This window comes from Macaca nemestrina, chromosome 4 (assembly GCF_043159975.1).
Source record: "Macaca nemestrina isolate mMacNem1 chromosome 4, mMacNem.hap1, whole genome shotgun sequence".
Taxonomy (NCBI): domain Eukaryota; kingdom Metazoa; phylum Chordata; class Mammalia; order Primates; family Cercopithecidae; genus Macaca; species Macaca nemestrina.
The window spans coordinates 28,758,880-28,782,536 of NC_092128.1; the positions used below are offsets into that span (position 1 = coordinate 28,758,880).

General features: G+C 50.3%; 1 protein-coding gene across 1 annotated transcript; it reads right to left on the minus strand.

Moving 5' to 3' along the window:
* Positions 1 to 4,866: 4,866 nt before the first annotated feature.
* Positions 4,867 to 12,824, minus strand: LOC105471388 (carboxypeptidase A1). Its single transcript, XM_011723853.2, has 10 exons — positions 12,524 to 12,824; positions 11,930 to 12,011; positions 11,239 to 11,472; positions 10,864 to 10,965; positions 9,586 to 9,687; positions 9,284 to 9,394; positions 8,455 to 8,545; positions 7,736 to 7,935; positions 7,154 to 7,238; positions 4,867 to 5,240 (listed from the first exon to the last, which is right to left on the minus strand). The coding sequence occupies exons 1-10, from the start codon at positions 12,586 to 12,588 to the stop codon at positions 5,053 to 5,055; spliced, it is 1,260 nt and encodes a 419-aa protein (XP_011722155.2). The 5' UTR covers positions 12,589 to 12,824; the 3' UTR covers positions 4,867 to 5,052.
* Between the last annotated feature and the right edge of the window lie 10,833 nt (positions 12,825 to 23,657).

Consider the following 23,657-nt stretch of genomic DNA (forward strand, 5'->3'; position numbering starts at 1 on the left):
TTTTCTTTTTTTTTTTTTTTTTTTTGAATGGAGTCTCACGCTGTTGCCCAGGCTGGAGTGCAGTGGCGCGATCTCGGCTCACTGCAAGCTCCGCCTCCTGGGTTTACACCATTCTCCTGGCTCAGCCTCCTGAGTAGCTGGGACTACAGGCGCCCGCCACCGCGCCCGGCTAATTTTTTGTATTTTTTAGTAGAGACGGGGTTTCACTGTGGTCTCGATCTCCTGACCTTGTGATCCGCCCGCCTCGGCCTCCCAAAGTGCTGGGATTACAGGCTTGAGCCACCGCGCCCGGCCTTGGGAATTTTCATCAAGCTACAATAAGGTGTAGGATGGGGAATGGCCCCCAACTGCATGAGCTGAGGAATCTCTTCCCCTGGTAGAAACACTACTGCTTCCAGCTGTACCTTGGAGTGTACATTTTTCTCAAGATAAGACAAACAGCAGCGTTCTGGGCAAGATGATGAAATATGATACCAGAGCAGAAAAAAATGAGTTTACACAAAGTAAAAGAATCTGAGCAAAAACTAAGATGGCCAGTTAGCTGTTTGATGTTGATAATAAACCGATGTTAGGTAACTTTACACACAGGTTATCTACCGTGTTTGAAATAGCTCCCTTCGCTCCCTGCCCATTATAAAAGCTGATCATAAAAGCTCATTGCGAGAAATGCTGAGAAGCATAAAAAGGAAAACTACCACCACCACTACCCAGGTTAGTCATCATTATTATTGGGGGTATCTCCTTCCAGGAAGAGAGAGAGGGGGAGAGAAAGCGCGTGTGTGAGTGTGTGTGTGTGTTTGTCTTTTAAACAAAATGGGATCTGGACTCAATATTTTGTATCCAGCTTCTTTTTTAAAACAACCGTATTGTATAAGTCACATACCATTAAATTCACCCATTTTAAGTGTACAATTCAATGATGTTGAGTAAGTTTACAGAATTGTGCAACCATCACCACAATCATTTTATTATGTTTCCATCTTATAGCCAGTTTCTATCACTTAGTATGTTGTGAACATTTTTCCATGTCAACACGCCCCTTAATGATTTCATGTTGTTCTAGTGTGTGGATGTGTCAGATCAGCATCAAGACTGGTCATTATCTAGGTTCATTTTATTTTTTACTTTTCCAATCTTGTACATACATATTTTTGAACCCATCCAAATATTTTTGTAAAGTAAATTCTTCCATGTGGGTTTTCTGGGTCAAAGACACAATACACTTACAACTTTGATTTATATTGCCAAATTTGCCCTCCGGGAAGGTGGTGCCAATGTCCGCGCCACCAGCACTGCATGTTAACGCTGGAGTCGTCAGTCTTTTTATTCTCTGCCAATCTGATGAGAGAAAAATATCTTCGTTTCTCCTTAACGAACAAGAAATCACTTAGAGGATCAGTATCTTTCATACATGTATTGATTTGTTTGTGTTTCTTAGTGGAATTGCCTATTTTGCCTATTTTTCTTTTGAAATGTTAGTCTTTTTCTTTAACCCCTTTTATGATTTTAACTCCTTAAAGTTATTAATACTTATTTTCATATCAATACTTTTATTTTTAAGTTACAGTATTTTCCAAAATTGTCTTTTAGGTTATTAACACATTTTCATATCAATACCTTCATTTTTAAGTTGCAGTCTTTTCCAAAATTCTTTTAGCTTTATGTTTTTACTTAGGAATTTTAAGTGTTTTCACCCATAGATTTGTAAAAATATGTATCAACAAACAAAATGTAAATCTCTTCCCACACTTGAAAGTACCAAAAAAAAAAAAACTTTCATGTCTCCATTTAACAAGCATTTATTATTTTTTAATATATTTCAGTTTGTTTATTTATTTATTTATTTAGACAGAGTCTCCCTCTGTCACCCAGGCTGGAGTGCAGTGGAGCAATCTTGGCTCACTGCAACCTCCACCTCCTGGTTTCAAGCAATTCTTATGCCTCAGCCTCCCGAGCAGCTGGGATTACAGGCATGCACCACCACCCGGCTAATTTCTGTATTTTTAGTAGAGACAGGGTTTCGCCATATTGGCCAGGCTAATCTCAAATTTCTGACTTCAAGTGATCCACCCACCTCGGTCTCCCAAAGTGCTGGGATTACAGGCATGAGCCACCACACCCAGCCTAAAATTGTTTTTTTATAGAGACTGGGTCTCACTGTGTTGCCCAGGCTGGTCTTGAAATCCTGAGCTCAAGCAATCCTCCCACCTCAGCCTCCCAGAGTATTGATATTACAGGCATGAGCCACTGTACCTGGCCAAGCATTTATTATTATTGATATTAATATCAATATTATTACTATGTGCTGTGCACTTGGCCAAGCAGTGGGGGTTAAATGGTGAACAAAACAAAGCAATCCTTGCCCTTGTGCAATTTACATTCATTCCTTGACTTCAGCTTTCTTAAGACTTACTTGCTCAACTCTGGGAATTCAAAATAACTTGCGCAGGGTATTTTCAGCAAGCCTACAACATACAGATCATAACATTTTATGAATTCACTAATAAAAGTAGACAGCATTCACTCCACAGGTATCTATTGGGCATCTATGTGTCAGGTACTGTTAATGCTATTGGGGGTTGAATGCCAAACAAGGTGGTTCCTGCTGTCAGGAAGCACAGTTTATTTTAAATTAAGCAATTCTACCATCAAAGTCTAGTGATCCAGTTTTATAAAATGATAAATTGTCATGCTAACTTAATATTTCTTCTCTTATCAGTTTTCATTAAACAAAAGATGATCAGCTTCCTACTCACCCAAACTAAGCAGTTAAAATGGGTTTTGAAAAGAGAGTTATAATCTCTTGATAAACAGATTGAAGGGAAGCATTTTCTAAAAGATAACTTGAAGACGGTGTTGTCAAATCTTTTAGGTCATCTTTCTGTAAAGACTGAAACACCATTTTACCTTGTCTCATAAACTTACATGCTTATAAATTTATGTAAACAATATAATGTAACAATGTAACAAATATATACAAAATGTAACAACACATACATAGAGCCTCATTCTTCTTTTTTTTTTTTTTTTTTAGAGACGGGGTCTCACTTTGTCGTCCAGGTTGGAGTGCAGTGGTGCCATCATGGCTCACTGCAACTGCAAACTTCTGGGCTCAAGGGTTCTTCCCACCTCAGCTTCCCAAGTGGCTGGGACTATAGGTGCATGCCACCACACCCAGCTAATTTTTTATTTTTTGTACAGATGGCGGGGGGGGTTTCGCTATGTTGCCCAGGCTGGTCTCAAACTCCTGGGGTCAAGCAATCTCCCTGCCTCAGCCTCCCAAAATGCTGGGATTACAGGTGTGAGTCACTGTGCCCAGCCCTCATTCTTTTTATTTTTAGAATGTTGATAGCAAAAACAATATTAAATAAAAGTCCAAGATGAAAATTCCATCCATGTTCCTTTTTTGTAAAAAAGGCATTTTTTACCTTCATGCCACCATTTTATGTGGAAAAGACTCAAGTCAACAGAGCTGGGTGCTTCTTGAAACCTGGCCTGGCAGCTAGAGGGAGAAGCTGCCGTCCTCACCCCAGCCGCAGTCCACTCACTTTCCCGGGAGTCTGTGGGAGAACCCCCTGCTCCACATTCACGTCTGAAGCCGTATGGAAGAAACAAAAGGGAGATTCTTTTTTTTTTCTTTCACTTTTTTTTTTTTTTTTGAGATGGACAACTTTCATGTCTCCATTTCACAAGTTTATTGTTTTTAAGTATAATTAAATTTTCTTTTTGAGATGGAGTCTCCCTCTGTCACCCAGGCTTCAGTACAGTGGCGCGATCTCAGCTCACTGCAACCTCCACCTCCTGGATTGAAGGTATTCTCCTGCCCAGTCTCCTGAGTAGCTGGGATTACAGATATAGCCACCATGCCTGGCTAATTTTTTGTATTTTTAGTAGAGACGGGGTTTCACCATGTTGGCCAGGCTGGTCTTGAACTCCTGACCTCGTGATCTGCCCACCTCAGCCTCCCAAAGTGCTGAGATTACAGGCGTGAGCCACTGCGGCCAGCCCAAAAGGGAGATTCTTGCTTTGAAACAAGTTGGGATATCCTATGTAGTCATGCTAGCTGCTAATTGTAATATCACACGCATCAGGATCGCCAAGCTGAAGAAGGGAAGCTAAATCCTGGGAGCCGTGGGCTCAACAGAAGAATGGAGAAGGGGTGGATGGAAACATGAGAGAGCAGAACTGCGTACGGAAGACACTGGGAAGGATGTGGCAAATGAAAAGTGGATGACTTCTATCCCTAAAGGCAAAATCTTCAGAATATATAGTTAATTTATACAGTTAATAAAATATCTTGGCCAAATGCAATGACTCACACCTGTAATCCCAGGACTTTGGGAGGCCAAAGTAGGATTGCTTGAGCCCAGGAGTTCAAGAGCAGCCTGGGCAACATGGCAAAACCCCGTCTCTACCAAAAAAATTTAAAAACTTAAAATGTCTTGGCATTGGCCTTTGGATTGGTTCTTTATCTTCAGTTAATGATTTTATTTAACCCAATTGTTTTCTTCCAATTTGATTCAGGAATGGAAGATGATATTTTGCTCTTTAGTAATCGGTTTTACTTGACTGCAACATCTATTTTGGACAGCAGTGGCCACCTGGATTATTATATTTCACCTTCCAGGTTGTTGCTTTTATAGATGAACGGACACAGCTAGCTAGACCTTTGTACACGCTGAATTCCACGCCACTGTGGGGTGCCAGGCATTTGGTTAGCAGCTGTGGCTGCTGCTTGCTACTAAGGTATGAACAAATCATCCCACTGGTGAGCTGAACTCAGGGTGGTCTAATTAAAACAGACGCCACTTGGATACGACTTCACAGGACGTTGGAATGCAGGGGAATGTAGGGGTCATCTAGTCCAACCACCCACACATTTCCAGTGAGGCCTGCAGGAACTAAATCACTTTTGCCCCAGCTTGAAGAGGCAGACGTGCCACATGCATTCCACATGCAAGCCCCAGGATTCTGTTCCTGGTACACTCAAACTTTATTTGGTTGCCTGGGTGGGGCCAGAGAGGAGGGCAAGGAGGGTGTCAAAGGGTCAGCTCAGTAGGGGTGATTCAGGGTGTGCTCCATGATGGTCAGAAGCGCCAGCCACGTCTCTCGGGCCGTGGGGATGATCTGGGAGGCCGGCAGCAGGAAGCCGTAGTTCCCAGTGTCCCGGAGCTCAAAGGTGAAGGAGTACTTGATGCCCTGGCTGTAGGTCCAGTCAATAGTGCTTCCACTGGCTTGATCTGGGGCAGGAGTAAAACAGGAGAGAAAGGGTCAATCACTTCGGGAACATTTACATGGGTTGGGTTAACGATCCAACACTGTCCAAAGCTCTGTGCCTTGTGCAATGCTGAGTGGAGTCAGTGTCTACTAAGGTCTGCTGTTGACCAAGCAGCCTCACTTCCAAGAAACTCCCACTAAAAAATCTAAGCCAAGAGGTCCAAAGAGGAGACCAGCAATGGTTCCCCTATTCACTGAGGGATGCAAGAAAGTCTCTGCAATTGCACAAGCCCCTCTGAAAACAGCCTCTGTCCAACAACCACTTCAGTGAAGCCCCTAAATACACCCGAGTTCCCTGCTTGGGTAACCAGGATTTGTTCCCCTGGGGCTCTGGTCTGCAAGGGGGAAAGTGCAAAGAGCCAGAGTCAAAGCAAAAGCCACTTGTCTTTCTTTTAGGAGGAAACTTTGCCAGGGAAACTAATTAACAGCAGGTAATGAAGCCACTTTTGAATTGGCCTGGGAGGGAGCAGTAGGCTGCATATCAGAATTTAACTTGACAAGGTTGAATGAAGCAAAACCTTGACTCAGAGTTGAATCAGTTTCCAAAGAAGGCCTGGAGTCCAAAAGTGAGGTCAACCTTGGATAAGATTGTGACCCGCTTGTCCACCAAAACCTAGGCACTCAAGCAGGAAGCGTGTGAGGTGTGTACGCAGCTCATCCCCGTCAGCCCTCTACCCAGCTTCGACCTTCAGGTACTTGGAGGCAGGCACATCAGTCTTGTTGCTCCAGCAACATCCCTGGCCAGACCACACTGTAGAGCCTTTGCTCTAGAATGTTCCTCTGCCTGGAAGGCTCTTCCTAGCTGGGTAGCCTCCTGGCTGCCACATCCTCCACCCATTTCCTTCAATATTTGCCCAAATGTCACTCTCTCAGTGAGGCCTGCCCTTCAACCCACTTGCTCCACCTCCACCCCCAGTGTTTCTGATTCACCTCACCGGGTCTAGTTTTAGTTTTCGTCCCCAGCATTTGTCACCTCCCATACTGTATCATTTACTTATTTATGTTGTCAGTCTCCCTCGCTAGAAAGTTCCCTGATCTTTGCTTATTTCATTCATGGCTATATCCCAAGTGCATGAAACAGGGCCTGGTGCATAGTAGATGTTCAATTAACATTTGTTGAGTTAATTCCATTTTGATTCAGTAATGCTCCTCTCAGGGGCAGTGCATGAATAAATAAGTGAGGAATAAATCAGGCCTATTCTCTAACTGAGGGGCACTGGAGGAGAATTGTTTTTTTTATTGTTGTTGTTGGTTTGTTTTGTTTTGTTTTGAGATGGAGTCTCGCTCTCTTGCCCAGGCTGGAGTGCAGTGGTGCACTCTCAGCTCACTGCAACCTCCGCCTCCCGGGTTCAAGCAATTCTTGTGCCTCAGCCTCCTGAGTAGCTGGGACTACAGGCGCCCACCACCATGCCTGGCTAATTTTTTGCAGTTTTAATAGAGACGGGGTTTCACCGTGTTAGCCAGGATGGTCTCAATCTCCTGACCTCGTGATCCACCCGCCTCGGCCTCCCAAAGTGCGGGATTACAGGCGTGAGCCACTACGCCCTGCCCCCGAGAAGTGTTTTTTTAAGTTGAATTTCCTGGTGATCTGCAAATCCCAGCAGGACTTTCCACCCCATCCAATCAAAAAACTAGACTTGGCCCTAACACAAGAGGACAAGAGCTGTCAGAGGAATTCACATTTGTCTGAAAGTATCAAAGGGAGCAGAGTTCATGTCCGGAAAAGGACTGCCCACCCCTCAGAACAGCCCTCGCCAGCAGTTGGCAGATCTGGGCGCCCTTGGCTACTTCCTTCCATGAGGGATACTCCCGTGGTCAGGAAGAGCCAGCAGATGTTCCTCACAGGCCCACCAAGAGAGACCACACAGCCACTTACAAATTGCCTTGATGATGCTGCCATACTTGAAGCTGGTTCCGTAGAGAGAGGCCAGGGCTTTCACAGCAGCCTTGGAAAGCTGATCCTGGACAAAACACCAAGCAAGGCCACCTGTCATGGCCAGGCTCCTGGAACAGCATGGCCAGGGTAGTCTGGGGGCTGGCAGGGGAGCCCAGGAGAAGCACCCTGCAGACGTGGGCCTCTCACAGAGCCTGCTTAGCCTGCAAGCTCAGCCCGGGGCCTGTCAGCACAGTTCTCTGGCCCTTCAGTGCGGCCAGCTGGCCTTCTCTTCCCTTCAGTCACATGTACCTCCACATGTGGTGCCTAAGATCGAAGTCTAGCCCTGGCCCTTGCTCTGTCACATGACAGAAGTGACTCCATCGAGTCACCTCTGTGCCTCGATTTCTCAGAAAAAAATGGTAGTCCACCCTGCTGGTCTTCCCAAGCCATCAGGGTCTGCGGGAGGAAGAGGTGTCGGGCACTCTGGAGGTATCTGTGCCTTACGCAGGTCTAACTGGGGAAAGCCCAGGCCTGTCCGAAGCCACCTTGGGGACGAGGGACCAAGCCAAGGTCAGTGCCTACCAGCTCATCCTGGTCAGGGGCCGGTTCTGTTTTGTAGCCATAGGGATACAGGAGGAGCTGGGAGTAGCTGTGGATGGAGATGAAGGCCTTGATGTTCCCATGGTCCTTCACAAAGTCCACGATGGACTTGACCTCCACTTCGGAATTGGCAAACTTGCCATGGTAAGTCTGCGAGCAGGGGTTGCTGCTGGCTCCGGCCACTGTGGGGGGACAGAGGGCATGGTGGTGTGGCTCCTCCAGTTTCTGTGGCTTCTGGAATCCAGTTCTTTGCATGGAGTTGGGGGTGAGGCGGGTACGAAGGGGCTCACTCCAACCCCTGGATTCAGGAAAGCCCAGAGGCCTTCTATAACCTGGGGGTGCTGCCCTCCCAGCCTGGTTTGGGCACAGCTGATGGACACGCCCAGGGATGGAAGACGGGCTCCTCAGTGGAGACTGGTTCTCACAGAGACGTGGCCAAGGAGGGAGGACTTGAGGTTAAGCTAGAAGCCCCCTAGATAGGATTTCAGACCTTTGCCCATTTGCAAGGAACTTGCCTTTTACAGACAAGTAACAATCAACTCTCAGAGCACAGCCTCCATCCCCAAGAGCCCTCAGAGGCAGAGCTGCCACCCCCCAACCTCCCCTCACTGCAGGGGCAGGAGAGAGGCGGGAGCAAGAGCAGTGGTGAGGAGCCATTCCAGGCCGTCCCATCCTTGTTCCCAAGACACTCTGGGCCTTACACCCAAAGCCAGCGTCCCAGTTCCTGTTGGGGTCCACGCCAACACAGAGGGAGCCTGCTGTGCGGGACCGAGTCTTGCGCCACATGCGATCCTGAGGAAGAAAACAGGATCAGCCACCCCGAGGCACATGTGGCGCTCGTCACGGTGCTGGGTGGGGGTGGTTCAGAGGCTGCAGAGAGCAGAGTGGACTCAGGGGGGGGCTCCCTGGAGGCGGAAGCCCTCAACACTAGTGCCCTCATAGGGAGCTGAGCTGCAGGCACAGCTTGGGATGGGATCCACTCCCAGCTGGTTGTCGGGGAGGAAGATCAGCAGAGGGGGCATCAGGTGAAGGAGAGTGGGGAAGGCCATAGGATGGCATTTGGCCAGAGGGTTCTATGTGGCCAAGAAGCCGCGAGGTGTCCCCCGCCAAGACTGTGGCCCTGTGTCATTAGTTGGATGTTTTATTTGCCATAAAAACAGAAGTAGGACCAGGAAGTAAGGTCTGGGGCAGTGGGCATCCACTGGGGACAATCTTGACCCTCCTCTGAGATATTTTGCAATAGCTGAAGACATTTTGGTTGTCACCACTGGAGAGGGGGCTCCTACTGGCACTGAATGGGTATAAGGTTAGGATACTAGAAACACCTTGGATGCACAGGACAGCCCCCATGACAAAGAATCATTCACCCCAAATGCCAATCATGCCACAGTTGAGACACCCTCGGCTAGGAGCACAGGTCTGGTTGCTCCTCCCTTGACATCTGGGGTTGAGATTAGGTGTGAGCTACTTGTGCGGCTTAGAAGCCAGAGGCCCATCCCGCTTCCCCCAAGGACAGGAGAAGGCCGGTACCTTGCTGTGGGTGAAGGCAAAGCCATCAGGGTTGGTGACGATCTCCAGGAAGATGTCCATGGTGTCGAGAATGGCGGTGAAAGCTGCATCCTGCCCATAGTCTTGAGTGATCTGGGGGGTTAGAGGGGCAGAGGGGCAGCGTAGGCTGGGCCAGGCATCTGCCAAGTCACAGCAATGGATACCTTCCCCCATGTCCTCTGTGGTCACTGCTTCTGGATGGGCAAAGGGAGGCCCAGGCTTCTGGGGGCCTTGGACACTAACGCCCCACCAGGTGAGAGCCCTCCTCACCTCCCCGACCTTACCTTCTTTGCAAACCAGACCCCACTGGCCTGGGTGACCCACTCCCGGGAATGGATGCCTGTGTCGATCCAGACGGCTGGACGCTTACTGCCCCCCGTGCTGAACTGGAGAGGAAGCAGAGGAGTGATCAGAGGAAATTTCACAGCTGGGGCCTCATCTTGCTGCCCTGAAGGAGACCCCAATCCGGGCCAGAGACCACGTGCTCTCTGTGTATCTCAGGTAAAGGCTCTGCTTGTGGGGCCATCACTCAGATGGGTGTGGGGCTGGGGGCTGGACAGGGATCCCACAGAGCCTAGCCTCCTGCCCTCAGCCCAAGCTTGGGGTGAATATTACTTGACCAGGCCCCTGGCCCTTCCGCTGTTCTGCTGCTTGGACAGTTCTCTGGGAGACATCACAAATAAAACACTTTCTCTGGGTCAGGCGTGGTGGCTCACACCTGAAATCCCAGCACTTTGGAAGGCTGAGGTGGGTAGATCACTTGAGCCCAGGAGTTTGAGACCAGCCAGGGCAACATGGCGAAACCCTGTCTCTACTAAAAAATAAAAATTAATCGGCCAGGCGCAGTGGCTCATGCCTGTAATCCCAGCACTTTGGGAGGCTGAGGCAGGCGGATCACAAGGTCAGGAGATCGAGACCATCCTGGCTAATACTGTGAAACCCTGTCTCTGCTAAAAATACAAAAAATTAGCCAGACGTGGTGGCAGGCACCTGGAATCCCAGCTACTTGGGAGGCTGAGGCAGGGGAATCGCTTGAACCCAGGAGACAGAGGTTGTAGTGAGCAGAGATCGTGCCACTGCACCACTGTACTCCAGCCTGGGTGACAGAGCGAGACTCCGTCTCAAAAAAAAAAAAAAAATTATCCGGGCATGGTGGTGCCTGCTTGTAGCCTCAGCTACTCTGGAGGCCGAGGCAGGAGAACTGCATGAACCCAGGAGGCGGAGCTTGCAGTGAGCTGAGATCACACCACTGCACTCCAGTCTGGTGACAGAGTGAGACTCTGTCTCAAGAAAACACTTTATCTGGACTACCCAGACTCCACAATACCTTCCACAAAGTGACGCTTGATTGGAAACACTGGATCACCTAAGAGTTTGTGTATGGGCAGGGGTACACACACGAAGACCAGGGTGGAGACTCAGGCCTTTCCAAATGTCTGCATGGGGAGTCCATCTAACAGCGTGTTCCCTGGGACCGTCATTTCTCCGTGACAGCCCACGCCCATCACGGATGCCACGTGTGGGTCCATTCTCCTGTGTGTATGTCCACATGTGGATGTTACCTTCAGCACGTAAATGGGACGCCCTTCATAGGTGTTGCCAATCTGGATCTTGCTGACAAGTTGTGGGTTTTCCGCCACCAGCAGGTCCAGGAAGTCATAGATCTGAGGTGGGAAGAAGAGACGACTGGCCTTAATAGCTTCTGGGTACCCAGATGCTTCCCTTAGCAGCTCCACCATCCCAGCCTGCTGCGAGCCCTGCAATGCAATGGAGCTACGACCACACAGGCCACATGGAAACAGAGCAGGTGCTGCGCACACCCAGGCTGGCCCTGGCCCTGGCCCTGGCCCTGGCCCTGGCCCTGCCCCTGCCCCGTTCCTGCCAGCCATGATGAAGAGCTGGTTGCTGCGGGGAGCGGCCGCTAGGGGCGCCCTCACCTCCTCCAGGGTGTGGTAGGTGGCATAGTTAAAGGTGTCGGTGGAGCGCGCTCGGGACCGGAAGGCGAACATCTGCTCCTGCTCCTCGTCCAGCAGCGACTGCACGTCCTCAATCATGGTGTCATAGCTGATGCCATTGGACTCCAGAAAGATCTTGACCGCCTGGATGCTGGGGAAGGGCACTCGGACGTCGATGGGGGAGCCAGGGTGGGCAGGGCCCCTCCAGAAGTCCAGCTGGGGAGGACAAGAGCCGGCACGGTCACAGCGGGCTGGGGGCAGCAGCCAGGACAGCAGGCAGGGACAGGGCCGGCCTGGGAGGGGCTGTTGGTGCCAGAAGTTCTCATATAATTGGGGGTGGGACAGGGTAAATAGGGGCAGAGAAAGACGGGGAAACCCTGGGGACTGGAGAGTCCAGTGTAGTCAGGGAAATGGCCCAGGAGCAGAGTGAGAGGCCTTTGAGACAGTAAGGCAGAGGGAGGAACTGGAAAGGGGCTGGCACATTGCCTAGTGCTCAAGGGCAGCAAGACTCTGGAGCTGTGGGGTTGAAGTCGCTTCCTAACAGGGTCAATTCCATGTCTCCTTGTTGGGTGGAGAGTGCTCAGGCACAGCTGGCCGCAGAGGCTGGTGGGGACCTGGGGTGGCCCCAGCTGATACCCTGGGGCCTCGGAGAGCCCTTTTCCCCTTTTCTGACCTGCAGATGCTCCAGGTCCTCCAGCTCCTTCACCTTCTGCACCTGAGCCTCATCGGCTGCAGAGATTCGGAGCACCTGATGCCTGGGCAGAGTGGGAGTGGGGAGTGAGCACCCAAGACCACACCTGCCCTGGCCATGAGCACTCCCCAGGTGCAGGAGGGAGGCAGCAGCCCAGAATCCCTGGACTGGGCCTGGTCCTCTGGGCTAGGCAGGAGAAAGCACTGAGGGTCTCAGCAAGGAGAGGCCTGGGTTCCTTCACCCCTTCTCTCCCCATCTTTAGAAACTTCTAGACATTGTTACTGTCTCGATCCCAGTTTGAACTATTTCTCTGTTCCAAGCCAGCCAGGCCGCCTCCTTTCTCCTCTCCTGAAAACCCTCCTCAGAGCTCAGATTTCTCCAGGGCTCAGGAGACTGTCTTGGGAGACACAACCTCTTCCCAACCCTGGTTCCTCGTCTGCCAGCTGTCCCAGGTGGTGCCAGGCCATCCTCTCTGGCTGTGTTGCCATGTGTCTGTCTGTCTGTCTCCTCCACTGGTTGGAGGCTGAGTCCTCCGCATCACCCTCAGAGAGCACCCCCTCCTCTCCGCATCCGTACCCCACAAATTCCTCCTTGCCAAAGACAGCCCCCAGCAGGACACTCAACACCAGCAACCCCCGCATGCTGCCGCCGGGAGGGAAGGTCAGACTGACGCCGACTCGGCCCCCCGGCTTTTAAACCCTCCCAGTACAGAGGACTCCTGGCTGCTCCCGAGGGCTGTTCTCCCCCAGCACCTGGGTCCAGTCCCACGGGGAGGCTGGGGTGGGAGTTCTGAGCTCTGACACCCTCTCACCCTCCCTGATAAAGTGGCAGGGAACTGGGCAGCTGGAGAGATAAGCCAGAGCTCCACCCCCGACCATCTGGGGTCAGCAGGGCCTGACGGTCAGCGGGGCCTGAGGGTCAGCGGGGGCTCGAGGCCTCCTGGAGTCCCAGCCAGGACTCTGCCTGCCCACAGCCTAAAGCTGCGGTTCTGTTTGCCCACTGGGCAGCGGAGAAGGAGCCAGGACTCCAAGTGGTCGCTGCCGCTGGGGCCTCATTCTAGGCGTCTCCTTGTTCCGTGCTCCTGAGCACCAGCCTTTCATTCCTGGGATCGAGCAAGCCGGGCCTCTGCCCTCTCTTGTCCCCACAGTGGCTTTGGGCAGGCCCAGGCTTTCCCCCATTAGACCTGTGTGAGGCACAGATACCTGCAGAGTGCCTGACACCTCCTCCTCCCACGGCCCCTGATGGCTTGGAGAGACCAGCAGAGTGGACTAACCTTTTACGTCTGTTTGGCCTCTCACCATGCCAGCTTTGCCCAGGCTGCCCTGACCCTGTGCGGGGCACATCCCCCTCTGTGGGACTTCCCAGCCCCCTCCTGCTGGCCTTAGGGTCCTGTGGGAGTCCAGCCCGGACAGCAGCAGCAGGGGCACGAGCCTAACCCTTGCCGGCATTTCCCTCCACCCCCACTGCTACAGGGCCCTGAGGTCAGGGTTGCCCTTGACAGAAACAGTAACCAGATGTCGTCTGAATAGCAAATGTGGCGGCGGGGAGCCACTCAGACCCCTGTCGGGACTGCACAGTATCCAGGAGAAACCGGAACCCACGCAGGGGAATTCACTGGGTTCCGGATGCTGATCTCACCCCAGAGACTTCTCCAGCAAATCCACCCTCATCCATGGGGCCCCCAGGGCTTTCCTGGCACCATCTCGAGGCTCTGCTCTGTGTCAGGACCCCGACCTTGGGCACTGGTGACAGCCATAGTGCCCATTCTAGTTTCTGTCCACTCTCACTGCCTCCCTACCCTACCCCCTAGCTGGCCAACCCTCCCATGCCAAGGCAGAGTGACCCCCTTATATTTACCCACAACTCTCTCCCGAGCCTAACTCTAGGAAGGTAAGAAAGCCCTAAACCCGCTTTTAACAGATGTGGAGGCTGTGCGGAGGCTCCTGCTCTCCCCTGTACAGCCTTGCTGGCCCCACCGGCCCCTGGCAGGGCTGCAGTGCTCGCTGGAGCTTCCTCCGGCTGCTTCCTGGCTCACCTGTCTGCTCCTTCTCTAAATGCTCACCCCTTTGTCGATTTATTCAATCAATACTTATTCTTCTGGGCCAAGTACTGTGCTCCACACGGACACAACACCCAATACAGATGTTCTCTGACCTCAGGGAGCTCACAGTCAGGCTGGGAAGACAGAAGTAACCAACTAACTTGTTGGTCCTCTACAGGTCCTCCAAGAAGCTGTCACCAATACGGGATTAGACGTGCAAAGGACTTTTGGGGACTGCTCTCCTCCCTGCAAGAGACCTAAACAGCACATTTTCTGTGATGTGGTAATGAAAGTACCATGAGGGCTGAAAGTACACACACTGCGGCACAAAGTCCAGGGAAGACTTTACCAAGAAGGTGACATTTGACCTAGGCTTTTTTTTTTTTTTAGGACAAGTTCTTGCTCTGTCACCCAGGCTGGAGAGCAGTGGCACCATCATGGCTCACTGTAGGCTCAACCTCCTGGGCTCAAGCGGTCCTCCCACCTCAGCCTCCCGAGTAGCTGAGACTATAGGTGTGCACCACCACACTTGGCTAGTTTTAAAATTTTTATTGTAGAGATGGAGTCTTGCTATGTTGCTCAGGCTGGTCTCGAACTCCTGGGCTCACACAACCCTCCCACCTTGGCCTCCGAAAGTGTTGGGATTCTAGGCTTGGGCCACCATGCCCGGCTTAACTTGTCTTAGTGACAGGATTTTGCCAGGTGGGGAAAGGTGTTCATCACACTATTTAGTGCTTGAACACAAACTCACATTGATTTCTTCTTCATTGCTCCTAGAATGTTATTTTTATCTCTCCGTGGAGACTGTAAACTTCCTTAGCTGGGCATGGTGGCGCCTGTAGTCCCAGCTACTCAGGAGGCTGGGACGGGAGGATCTCTTGAGCCTGGGAGTCCAAGGCTGCAGTTAGCCATGATTGCCCCAGCCTGGGCAAGAGAGTGAGATCCCATCTCTCTAAAAAGTTAAAAATGAAATTAAAACATTAAAAAAATAATTCAATTACCCCAGGCCAGGAGGCATGTCTTCCCCACTCCTCATTTCCTGGTGCCCCACAGGGTCCTCGGGCTTCTCTACCCTGCTCCCCATGGGGAAGGAAGGTTTTGTAGAGTCTTCCTTTAGTTTGCATTATAAAAACAATATTCCTAAATATGAAGCTGTCCTATAATTTTGAATCTCTTTTGCTCACACTACACATGTTGGGGGATGTTGGCTGGTTCTTGGGCTTTTTGTGAATTCCTTCCAGAAAAGATGACACCTCTGAAAAAGGGGGCAGCCTGGGGGAAAGGGTGCAGACTCACCAGGGAAGCCTCTTGTACCTCCAGCCAGCAATTTAAGATGCCCAAGAGTCATGTATTTTTTTGTGAGGCTGGAAAGGATGAATTTGATGCTACAAGTTCATCAGGGCCGGCACCAGCAGAAAGTGGACAGCATCGTGGCAGAGGAATTTGGGTCTCGGGTGCGGGCTAAGCTTGATGCTCCGGGCCCCTCCCGACCACCTCAGGAAGTCAAAAAGGTACCTCTTGGTAAAGGCCAATTTGCTAGAATGTAACCTAGGTTACAGGGCTAGGGTTCTGCCTTCCCACTCCATGTGATGGTTTCGCATTGGTCCAAGCAAGGCAAGGGCAAAGATGGAGGCCACCGGGCCGAGGGCTGGGTAAATAGAGCACCAGGACCTACTGCCATGAGAAAGAAGCCACCAGGCTGGGATCTAGATTCAAGAATGAGTCATGGGCAAGTGCCAGAACGCAAACAGTGGGAGGCCTGCAGCAACCTCACTGACTGTGGCCCACAGCGTCCCTCCCCTTTTCTTCCTGGCTAAACAAACCAGATTGTGAGTCAGCATCTGCCCCCAGGAACACTGCCATTGCCAACTCAGGGACAAATTCTGACTGGTCTAAGACAATTGAAGAAATCTCATTCGCTTTTGCAAGTCAGTGGTTTAAAGGTGGGCACATGACCCAGCTTTGCCAATGAGACATGAGAGGAGGCCTGTAAGGAAGCTTCTAGAAAAGGTTTCCCCACTCCCAAAAAGAGGGCACCTTTCTCTGGATACTGTCAGGTCTGTTGACTCACCTTCAGACTATATATATGTATGTTTATATATATGTTTAGGTCTATATATATATGAAATACATATATAGACCTAAACATATATATAAATATATATATATGACCTATATATGTAGGTCATATATATATATGAAAGAATGTAGTTTTCTTTTTTGTTAGTTGGAGTTTCTATTGTTGAAAAAAGCATTCTAACTGATGCACCTATTAAGCTTTTAAAGTGTTTGCATTTTCAGAAAAGGGGACCAATTCTAGCCTATCAGAGCCTTTGTGTAAAATGCAGAAAGGCACCTATTTTGGTCCATGTTCACACTGCTGATAAAGATATACCTGAGACTGGGCAATTTGCAAAAGAAAGAGGTTTGATTGGACTTAAACAGTTCCACATGGCTGGGGAAGCCTCACGATCATGGTGGAAGGCAAGGAGGAGCAAATCACATCTTACATGGATGGCAGCAGGCAAAGAGAGTTTGTGCAGGGAAACTCCCCTTTTTAAAAACCATCAGATCTCATGAGACTTATTCACTATCAGGAGAACAGCATGGGAAAGACCTGCCCCCATAATTCAATTACTTCCCACCGGGTCTATCCCACAACACATGGGAATTCAAGAAGAGAATGGGGACACAGCCAGCCCATATCAGCACCCCTCCTTGGGTGGGCAGGTATAGTCCCTTTTTCTCTCAGCAGGATGACTTTGAGCAGTGCACAAACTGGGCAACTATCCATGACAGCCCTGCTGCCAGAACATCCCCAAACATGGTAGACAGAGGCTCTAAGGCAATGCTCAGAAACTCCCAAACTGAAACCTAGAAAATGGATTGTCAAAGAAGCAAAAGGAGAACTGGTCCCCATTGTCCACATTAGGAATCAATAGGGGACAGTGGAGAAAGATCCCTGTAGAGAACACGATGGGTGCTGTCAGAAGAGCCAGATGTAATAGTGAGATGAGACTTCAGCTGCCTCCCTTCAGCAGGTGTGTTCAGGGTTGGACATGACACAGTTGTGCGGATGGAAGGGAAGCCTGAGAAACTGCCCAGGGACTGCAGTGCATACCTCTCACTCTCATCACCCTGCCTGGTAGCCTCTTCCTTCTAATAACAGCACCTCCATTTTCCCCTAGAGACCACTCCTTGCCCACTCTGAGGCCACATGATTCAGGTGGACTTAGACATCCCACCCCAACCCCAGTTCTCTGGATGGGCCAATGAATTAATTTCTTCTTTTCCTCAAGCTTTTTCAAGTTGGTTTTCTGTTACATGTGACTGGGAACAGTGCACAGGTGATACAAAGACATTCTCTAACTTCAGGAGAGAGTAAAATAAAACAGGAATACTTTCTAAGTGGTTTGCTGCAAACTCGTTATAGGACTTTGGGCAGGTCACTTCACGTACCTGGGCCTCGGTTTCCTCATCTATTAAATAGGGGAGTTGGTCAGAATAATCTCCGTGGTCCCTTCCAGTGGTGACACTTTACAATGCTAGGATATTTGGGTTTTCTTTTTTTCTTATTCTCTCTTTTTTTCTTTTTCTTTCTTTTTTTGAGATGGGATCTTACCCTGTTTCCCAGGCTGGAGTGCAGTGGTGTGATCATAGCTCATTGCTGCCTGGAATTCTTAAGTTCAAGGGATCCTCCTGTCTCAGACTCCCAGGTAGCTGGGACTACAGGTGCACGCCACCACGCCCTGCTAATTTTTTAAGGTTTTTTTTGTTTTTTTTTTTAGAGATGAGGTCTCACCATGTTACCCAGGCTGGTCTCAAACTCCCGGTTCAAGCAATCCTCCCACCTCAGCCTCCCAAGATGCTGGGATTACAGTCATAAGCCACTGCATCTGACACACTTAAATTTTTTACCCCAAAACAAATCAAGCCATGGTGGCAGGTCTGGTAAGGGTGGAGAGAGGATGCCAGGTTTGCAGGGAGGTAAGGATTGAGCCAGGGAGGGCCTGGGGCTTGCAGTGGGTATGCATGTCCAGGGCAGTGTGGGTTGAGGGGGGCTGCATCCTGCTGAGGCTGTGGTAGTGGGAGGTCACCAGGGTTTGGGGGCGTTGTGGGAGGCTGAGAGGACAAGGTCCAGTTAGTGGCCTCCTTAAATTTTGCTTTTATAACTGAGTGTCCAGCAGAGCCTATTGGTGTGTTTTCTTTGAAGCTGCAGGATGGTCAAAACTTTAAAGTGAAAAACAAACAAACAAACTTTAAAGTGGCTAGTGGTATTTTTTCTCTGGAAGTAGAAGCTGAATTTTTCTCTGATGGAAGGGTCCCCTGAAGAGAGAAACCCTCCAGTGTCCAGGGTCTTTAGGGAACTTTGAGAACAGAGCCCCAGTCTCAGAATGGAGATCTGCCACTAAGAGGAATTGGGCAGGGGTGCACCTCGGGTTCCGGGAGCCTGATAGGCATCAGGAGCACCTGGGGGGCGTCCGCACTGTGGGAGGGGGCACAGGCCACCCCAGCAGTGTGGGAGCTGGCTGAGGGTCAAGGAGAGTGAAGGCCTATTGGGGTGACCAGTGGTGGGACATGAACCACCAGCTGCAACACCAGACACATCCAGCGTCCTGGTTCCATGTTTTATTTTCTATATTGTATGTTCCTTCCATATCCTAAGTAAAGTTGTGGGAACTGTTACCCCATGGTCTTAGCCATGCTTTGGGGAATTGAGAGAGGTGGTCTGACAGGGAAGGAAGGCGGACGGAGAGCTGCAGAGCTTGGCAGAGCTGGTTAGGAGAGAGCAAGAGGTGAACTGCAGGCCCCAGAGCAAGAGGCTGGCAAGGGACGACCAGAGGAAATGGATTCTCACACTAAGGACATCCTAGAAGCTCAGGGAAGAAGAACCTCAGTCAACCAAGCAGGCTGGAGTTCTCCTTCAGGGGCCTCCTCCACATTTTTTGCCCCCCAAGTTTGAGATGTGGGGCAGACCTGTCCCACGCAGGTGGGCCATGCTGGAGGACAGGGCAGGAGGAGTCTGCTACAGAAGGGGTATCAGCAGGACCCACGGCTGCAACCCAGGAAGTGGACCTGTTGCCTGGGAACATTCCACAGAGCCCAGCCGGCCCGTGTCCCAACATGCCTGGGACCGGGTCTGGGAGCCGCAGCAGCCAGGCCTGGCTCTGGAACGTCAACAAAGTGACAGCAATAAATAATGGGCGGGGAGGTGTCCGGAAGGACAAATCCAGGCAGCTTGTTTGGCCTTCAAGGTTCTCCAACCCCACGTACTCAGGACAGTCCTTGGAAATGATAACACGTTTCCCAAATCCGGTTTGGCTTGCCCGTCCTAGCCTCTGGCCCTGGAGCCCCGCAGGCCTCCTCCTGCCTGCTGTTGACTCTGTGCTGGTGTGGTCCCCACCACCAGTCTGGGAAGCTGCGACAGGCCCCATGTTTGCTGCATTCTCTCCCAGCCTGTGCTGACTGGCTGCCTGGGCCTTCTTGTTTTCCTAAAGGAACGTTTTTACATTAAATTAAATGTTCTCAGTAAAGTCTTTTTCTGTCTGGCCCTGTTTCTCGCTGGAGCGGTCAGAGGGGCCATGGAGGAGGATTGGGGTGTGAAGGGCCCCTCACTGCACTCCCTGGATCCCTGCCACCGGCCCAGCCCCCGCGGCCTCCCGGCCAGCCTGGCCTCACACAGGCCCCTCACATTCCAAACTGCCTGCCTGGTTTGTTTTTTTAAGAAAGCAATAACCGCAGCACATTTGCTGTGGTTCTTTATAGCTTTCCATATGTAGAATTGCTCTTTCTCTCTTCAGTTTTTCCAATGCTTTTTTCTTTTAAATAAATGCTCATAAATTTTGCTGGTGTAAAGGATGAAAAAACATACCTAAAAAGAGCAGTTTGTTGGAAATAAAAAAAAAAAAGAAACCACCACCAAGCAGTATGTTGAAAAACGGAGCTGCTGTTTAGCATTATATACTTCAGAAAAGGGGGGGAAAACGTTCAAGGTTTATAAAAAGGAGAAGGCTCTTCTGTAACAGCTCTACAACTTGCTTGTCTACATCTTGAGCTTTTATTTGATAAACTTAAACCCCCGCCATCAACTCTCTGGGCTTGCTGAAGGCTGAGGAGACCCAGAGGGGTGGGCCCTCAATCTGTGGTGGAAGGAAGCCACAGTGGGGCTGGGACTAGAGCACCCCCCTGGCTTTAGTCTTCTCCCAGCTGTTAAATTCACGTGGGGCCTTGTGCAAACCTTGTGATCCAGAGGCCCCTGTCTTCATAACTGCAAAAATGAGCGGGTTGGGCTAAAACATCTGGAAAATTCTATGGCTTTAGGATTAAGTCCTTGATAAACTAGAGCAGGAAACAGATTCTGAGGCCTCTTCAGATCCTCCCTGCCCCTCAGAGAAGCTGCTGCAGATTCTGCTGGCTCCTTCCAAATAATCCGTTCTTCCCTTCCTCCTTGCCCACAGAACTCCAGTTTTCTTTGGGGCAGCAATATGCCCAGCTATAGAACAATTTCCCAGTCTCCCTTGCAGTTGGGCATGGCCACATGACACAGTTTCAACAAGTATAGTGTAAGGCAAAGTCTCTGGACCCACCACCTCTGCTGGCTCACTTGTTTGCCCCTCGCTCTTCCTGCCTGGAATTCCATCACAAGGGAGGTAGAGCAGCCATCTTGAAAGTAGAGGTCAAAATAGAGCAGAATGGTGAAGCAGAAGAGATCAGAAGGGTCTGGGTCCCCAGTACATCCAGGAGTCACTGTCCAGCCCTGGACTGCCCACCTCACATGGCTACTTGTTATATGACAGAAATAAAACCCCTATCTGGTTAAGCCACAGTAAGGTGGACTTCTGCCACATAAAGTGAAACCTAGTCCTAATTTTACTAGGCTGAGGAGAAACAGTCCTTTAACAAATATAATCTTCTGTGTGCCCGGTGCTGACAGGTGCAGAGAGAGTGAGCAACACAGACACGGCCCCTGCCCTCATGTAGCTCACACACGAGGAGGGTGACAGACAGCAGTAGACTAAGAGGTCAATTAGTTATTTATTATCATTGCATTGCTCTGAAGGAAATAAATGAAGTATTGGAAAAGAGAATAACAGGAGAAGCTCTACTTCCAGTGGGTGGTCCTAGGATTTGTGAGGAAAGGACATTGAAGGAGGAGAGAGGGAGGAAAGAATGGTCCAGGAAAGCAGCACACACAAAGCCACCAGTGGGGCCGCTAGACAGGAGCATTGGTGTTGAGGGAACTGAGAGGAGCCGGGGAGGTTGGAGCTGGTGAGCAGGGAGGCAAGAGGAACTGGCACAAGGCAGGAGAGGTAGACAGGGCCACCAGGTAGCGCCTTGGGCTTTTTAAGAAGACCTCCATCTGGGGCCGGGCGCAGTGGCTCATGCCTGTAATCCCAGCCTTTGGGAGGCCGAGGGGGACGGATCACCTGAGGTCGGGGGTTCGAAACCAGCCTGACCAACACGGAGAAACCCCGTCTCTACTAAAAATACAGAATTAGCCTAGCATGGTGGCACATGCCTTAATCCCAGCTACTCAGGAGGCTGAGGCAGGAGAATCACTTGAACCCGGCAGGCAGAGGTTGCGGTGAGCCAAGATCATGCCTCGGGCAGCAAGAGCAAAACTCCGTCTCAAAAAAAAAAAAAAAAAAAGACCTCTGTCTGGACAGCAGTTTCAGCCTCAACTTTTGTGAGCTTGATGGCTGCTCAGAGATCTGGCCAAGCTGGCTGTGAGAACAAGTTCCTCGTCCCTGATCCTGCAGAGCCTTGGCCGTGAGTCGGGTTCAGGTCCTGAAAGCAGATGATGATCTACCAGCCTGCAGGTCAGTCCCAGCCCTGCCACTCAGGACCTGTGTGCCTTTCAGCGACTATCCTCTCTGAGCCTGAGTCACTTCCTTGTCTGAAAATAAGGACAGTAATAGTCCTGCTTCTGAGAGCTGTGAGGAGGCGACGTGTTGAATCCCCTAATGCACTTGGCACTGTGCCTGGCACATTGTAAGTGCTAGAAAAGAGTTTATTTTGGCTGTTACTGGGAAGCTCATCAGAGTCCAGGCCTCCTGCCCCCTAGGCCAGTTCTTCTGCAATTTGGCATTCGAATCTCCTAGGTCCCACCCCACAGAGACTTGGATTTAGTAAGGCTGGGACTAAGCTCCAAGGTGATGTGATGCCTGTGGTCTGCAGACCACACTGCTTTAGGCTAGGGCCAAGGCAGCCCCCAGGAAGTACTCTAGAGAATGACTGGCCTCCCTCTGTAGCAGCCACCTCCAGCCCCAGTGCACAATGGCAGAGCTGGGAGACGCAAAGCCCAACTCCCCCCAGGCTGACTGGAATATATTCTTCCTGGGAGGCAGGGGAACAGGGATCAGTGGGTACTTGAAGATACCTCAGAACTCCTTGGGCAGTTGGTAAAAATGCAGATTTGGGGTGTCTAGCCCCAGATATTCTAATTCAGTCTGGAGATGGAACCAGATCCCTTCCTGTTAAACAAGTATCCCTGGATTGTGCTGCAGATGGGCCACTGGCCGCGCTTGAACAAATGGTTACGGTGGTTTTGGAGTTCGACAAACCCAAGTTCAAATCTTTCTCAACAATTTTCTCTCCACGTGGCCTTGTATGACTTTTAAAACATTTCCAAACCTTGCTTTCCTTACCTAAAAAAATGAACTTATTAATACCAGGAATACCCTCCCCAAGAGGATGAAATAAAAACAAAAATATTTGTATAGAGAGCATAAAAGTTACAATCACAGACTCCACTGTGCAAAGGTATAACTTGCTTTGTTTACCTCTAGCTTATATTAACTGAGCCCATGACCTCGAATTTCCACTAGCAGCAGAAAACTTTGGGTTGGAAATTCTAGCTCACTCAGACCAATCCCAGCTTTAAAAAAAAAAAGTCTCCTGTGGGAGACTTCAGCCAAAATCAAGATTTTCTCCTCCACTGCTGGTTGTTCCCCTGAAGATGATCTGGGTTGTTCAGGGGTTAATTACCCTCACTTCCTCAGGGCTTCCATGTGGCACAGCTGGCCTTGGGCATCTGCATGCCCAGCCAGTGCCTGCTGTGCCACCATGGCCACTGGCTGCACAGCCCCGGCTTGGCCTTCCGGCCTCTGTCCTAGGCCTCCTCACCTGCCAACCTTGTTTCTTTGCTCAGAGCTCTCCACAGCTGCACCACTGAGAAGTGCTTGGCCCCTATGGCTGCCTCTAATCCTCTGTCTAGTCTCCTTCTTCAGCCATTAGTCATTTGCTGCTTAGACACCATATTGGATATGAACCTTACTTGGGGTTTTGATCATCTCCCATCCCCTTCTTCTACCAAATGGCCCAAGCACTATCTCCTTTCACAGGCTGAATGGAAAGGGAGGCTAAGTTAATATATACTAGAGATAAATAAAGCAAGTTACACCTTTACACAGTGGAGTCTGTGATTATAACTTTTATGCCTTCTACACGAATATTTTTGTTTCACTCTGTTTTCTTCTCTGTCTCCGTGTCCTCCAGGGGTTGGCTTGTGGTCATCCAGTTTCATTCACGCACACATACACACGTGCACACACATGCACACACACATGCACACACACACACGCACACACAAACACACACACAGCCTGGCTCTTGCAAATGCAAGTCTTGCTCTCACGACTAATGTTTCTGCCTCAGATTTACACAACC

Excerpts from the sequence above, each read along its gene's own strand:
- LOC105471388 (XM_011723853.2), bottom strand. The coding sequence starts at position 12,588 with ATGCGGGGGTTGCTGGTGTTGAGTGTCCTGCTGGGGGCTGTCTTTGGC. Across the intron at positions 11,473-11,929 it reads AGGACCTGGAGCATCTGCAG|CTGGACTTCTGGAGGGGCCC; the intron begins GTCAGAAAAGGG and ends TGTCCTCCCCAG. Across the intron at positions 10,966-11,238 it reads CCTACCACACCCTGGAGGAG|ATCTATGACTTCCTGGACCT; the intron begins GTGAGGGCGCCC and ends TTCCCACCTCAG.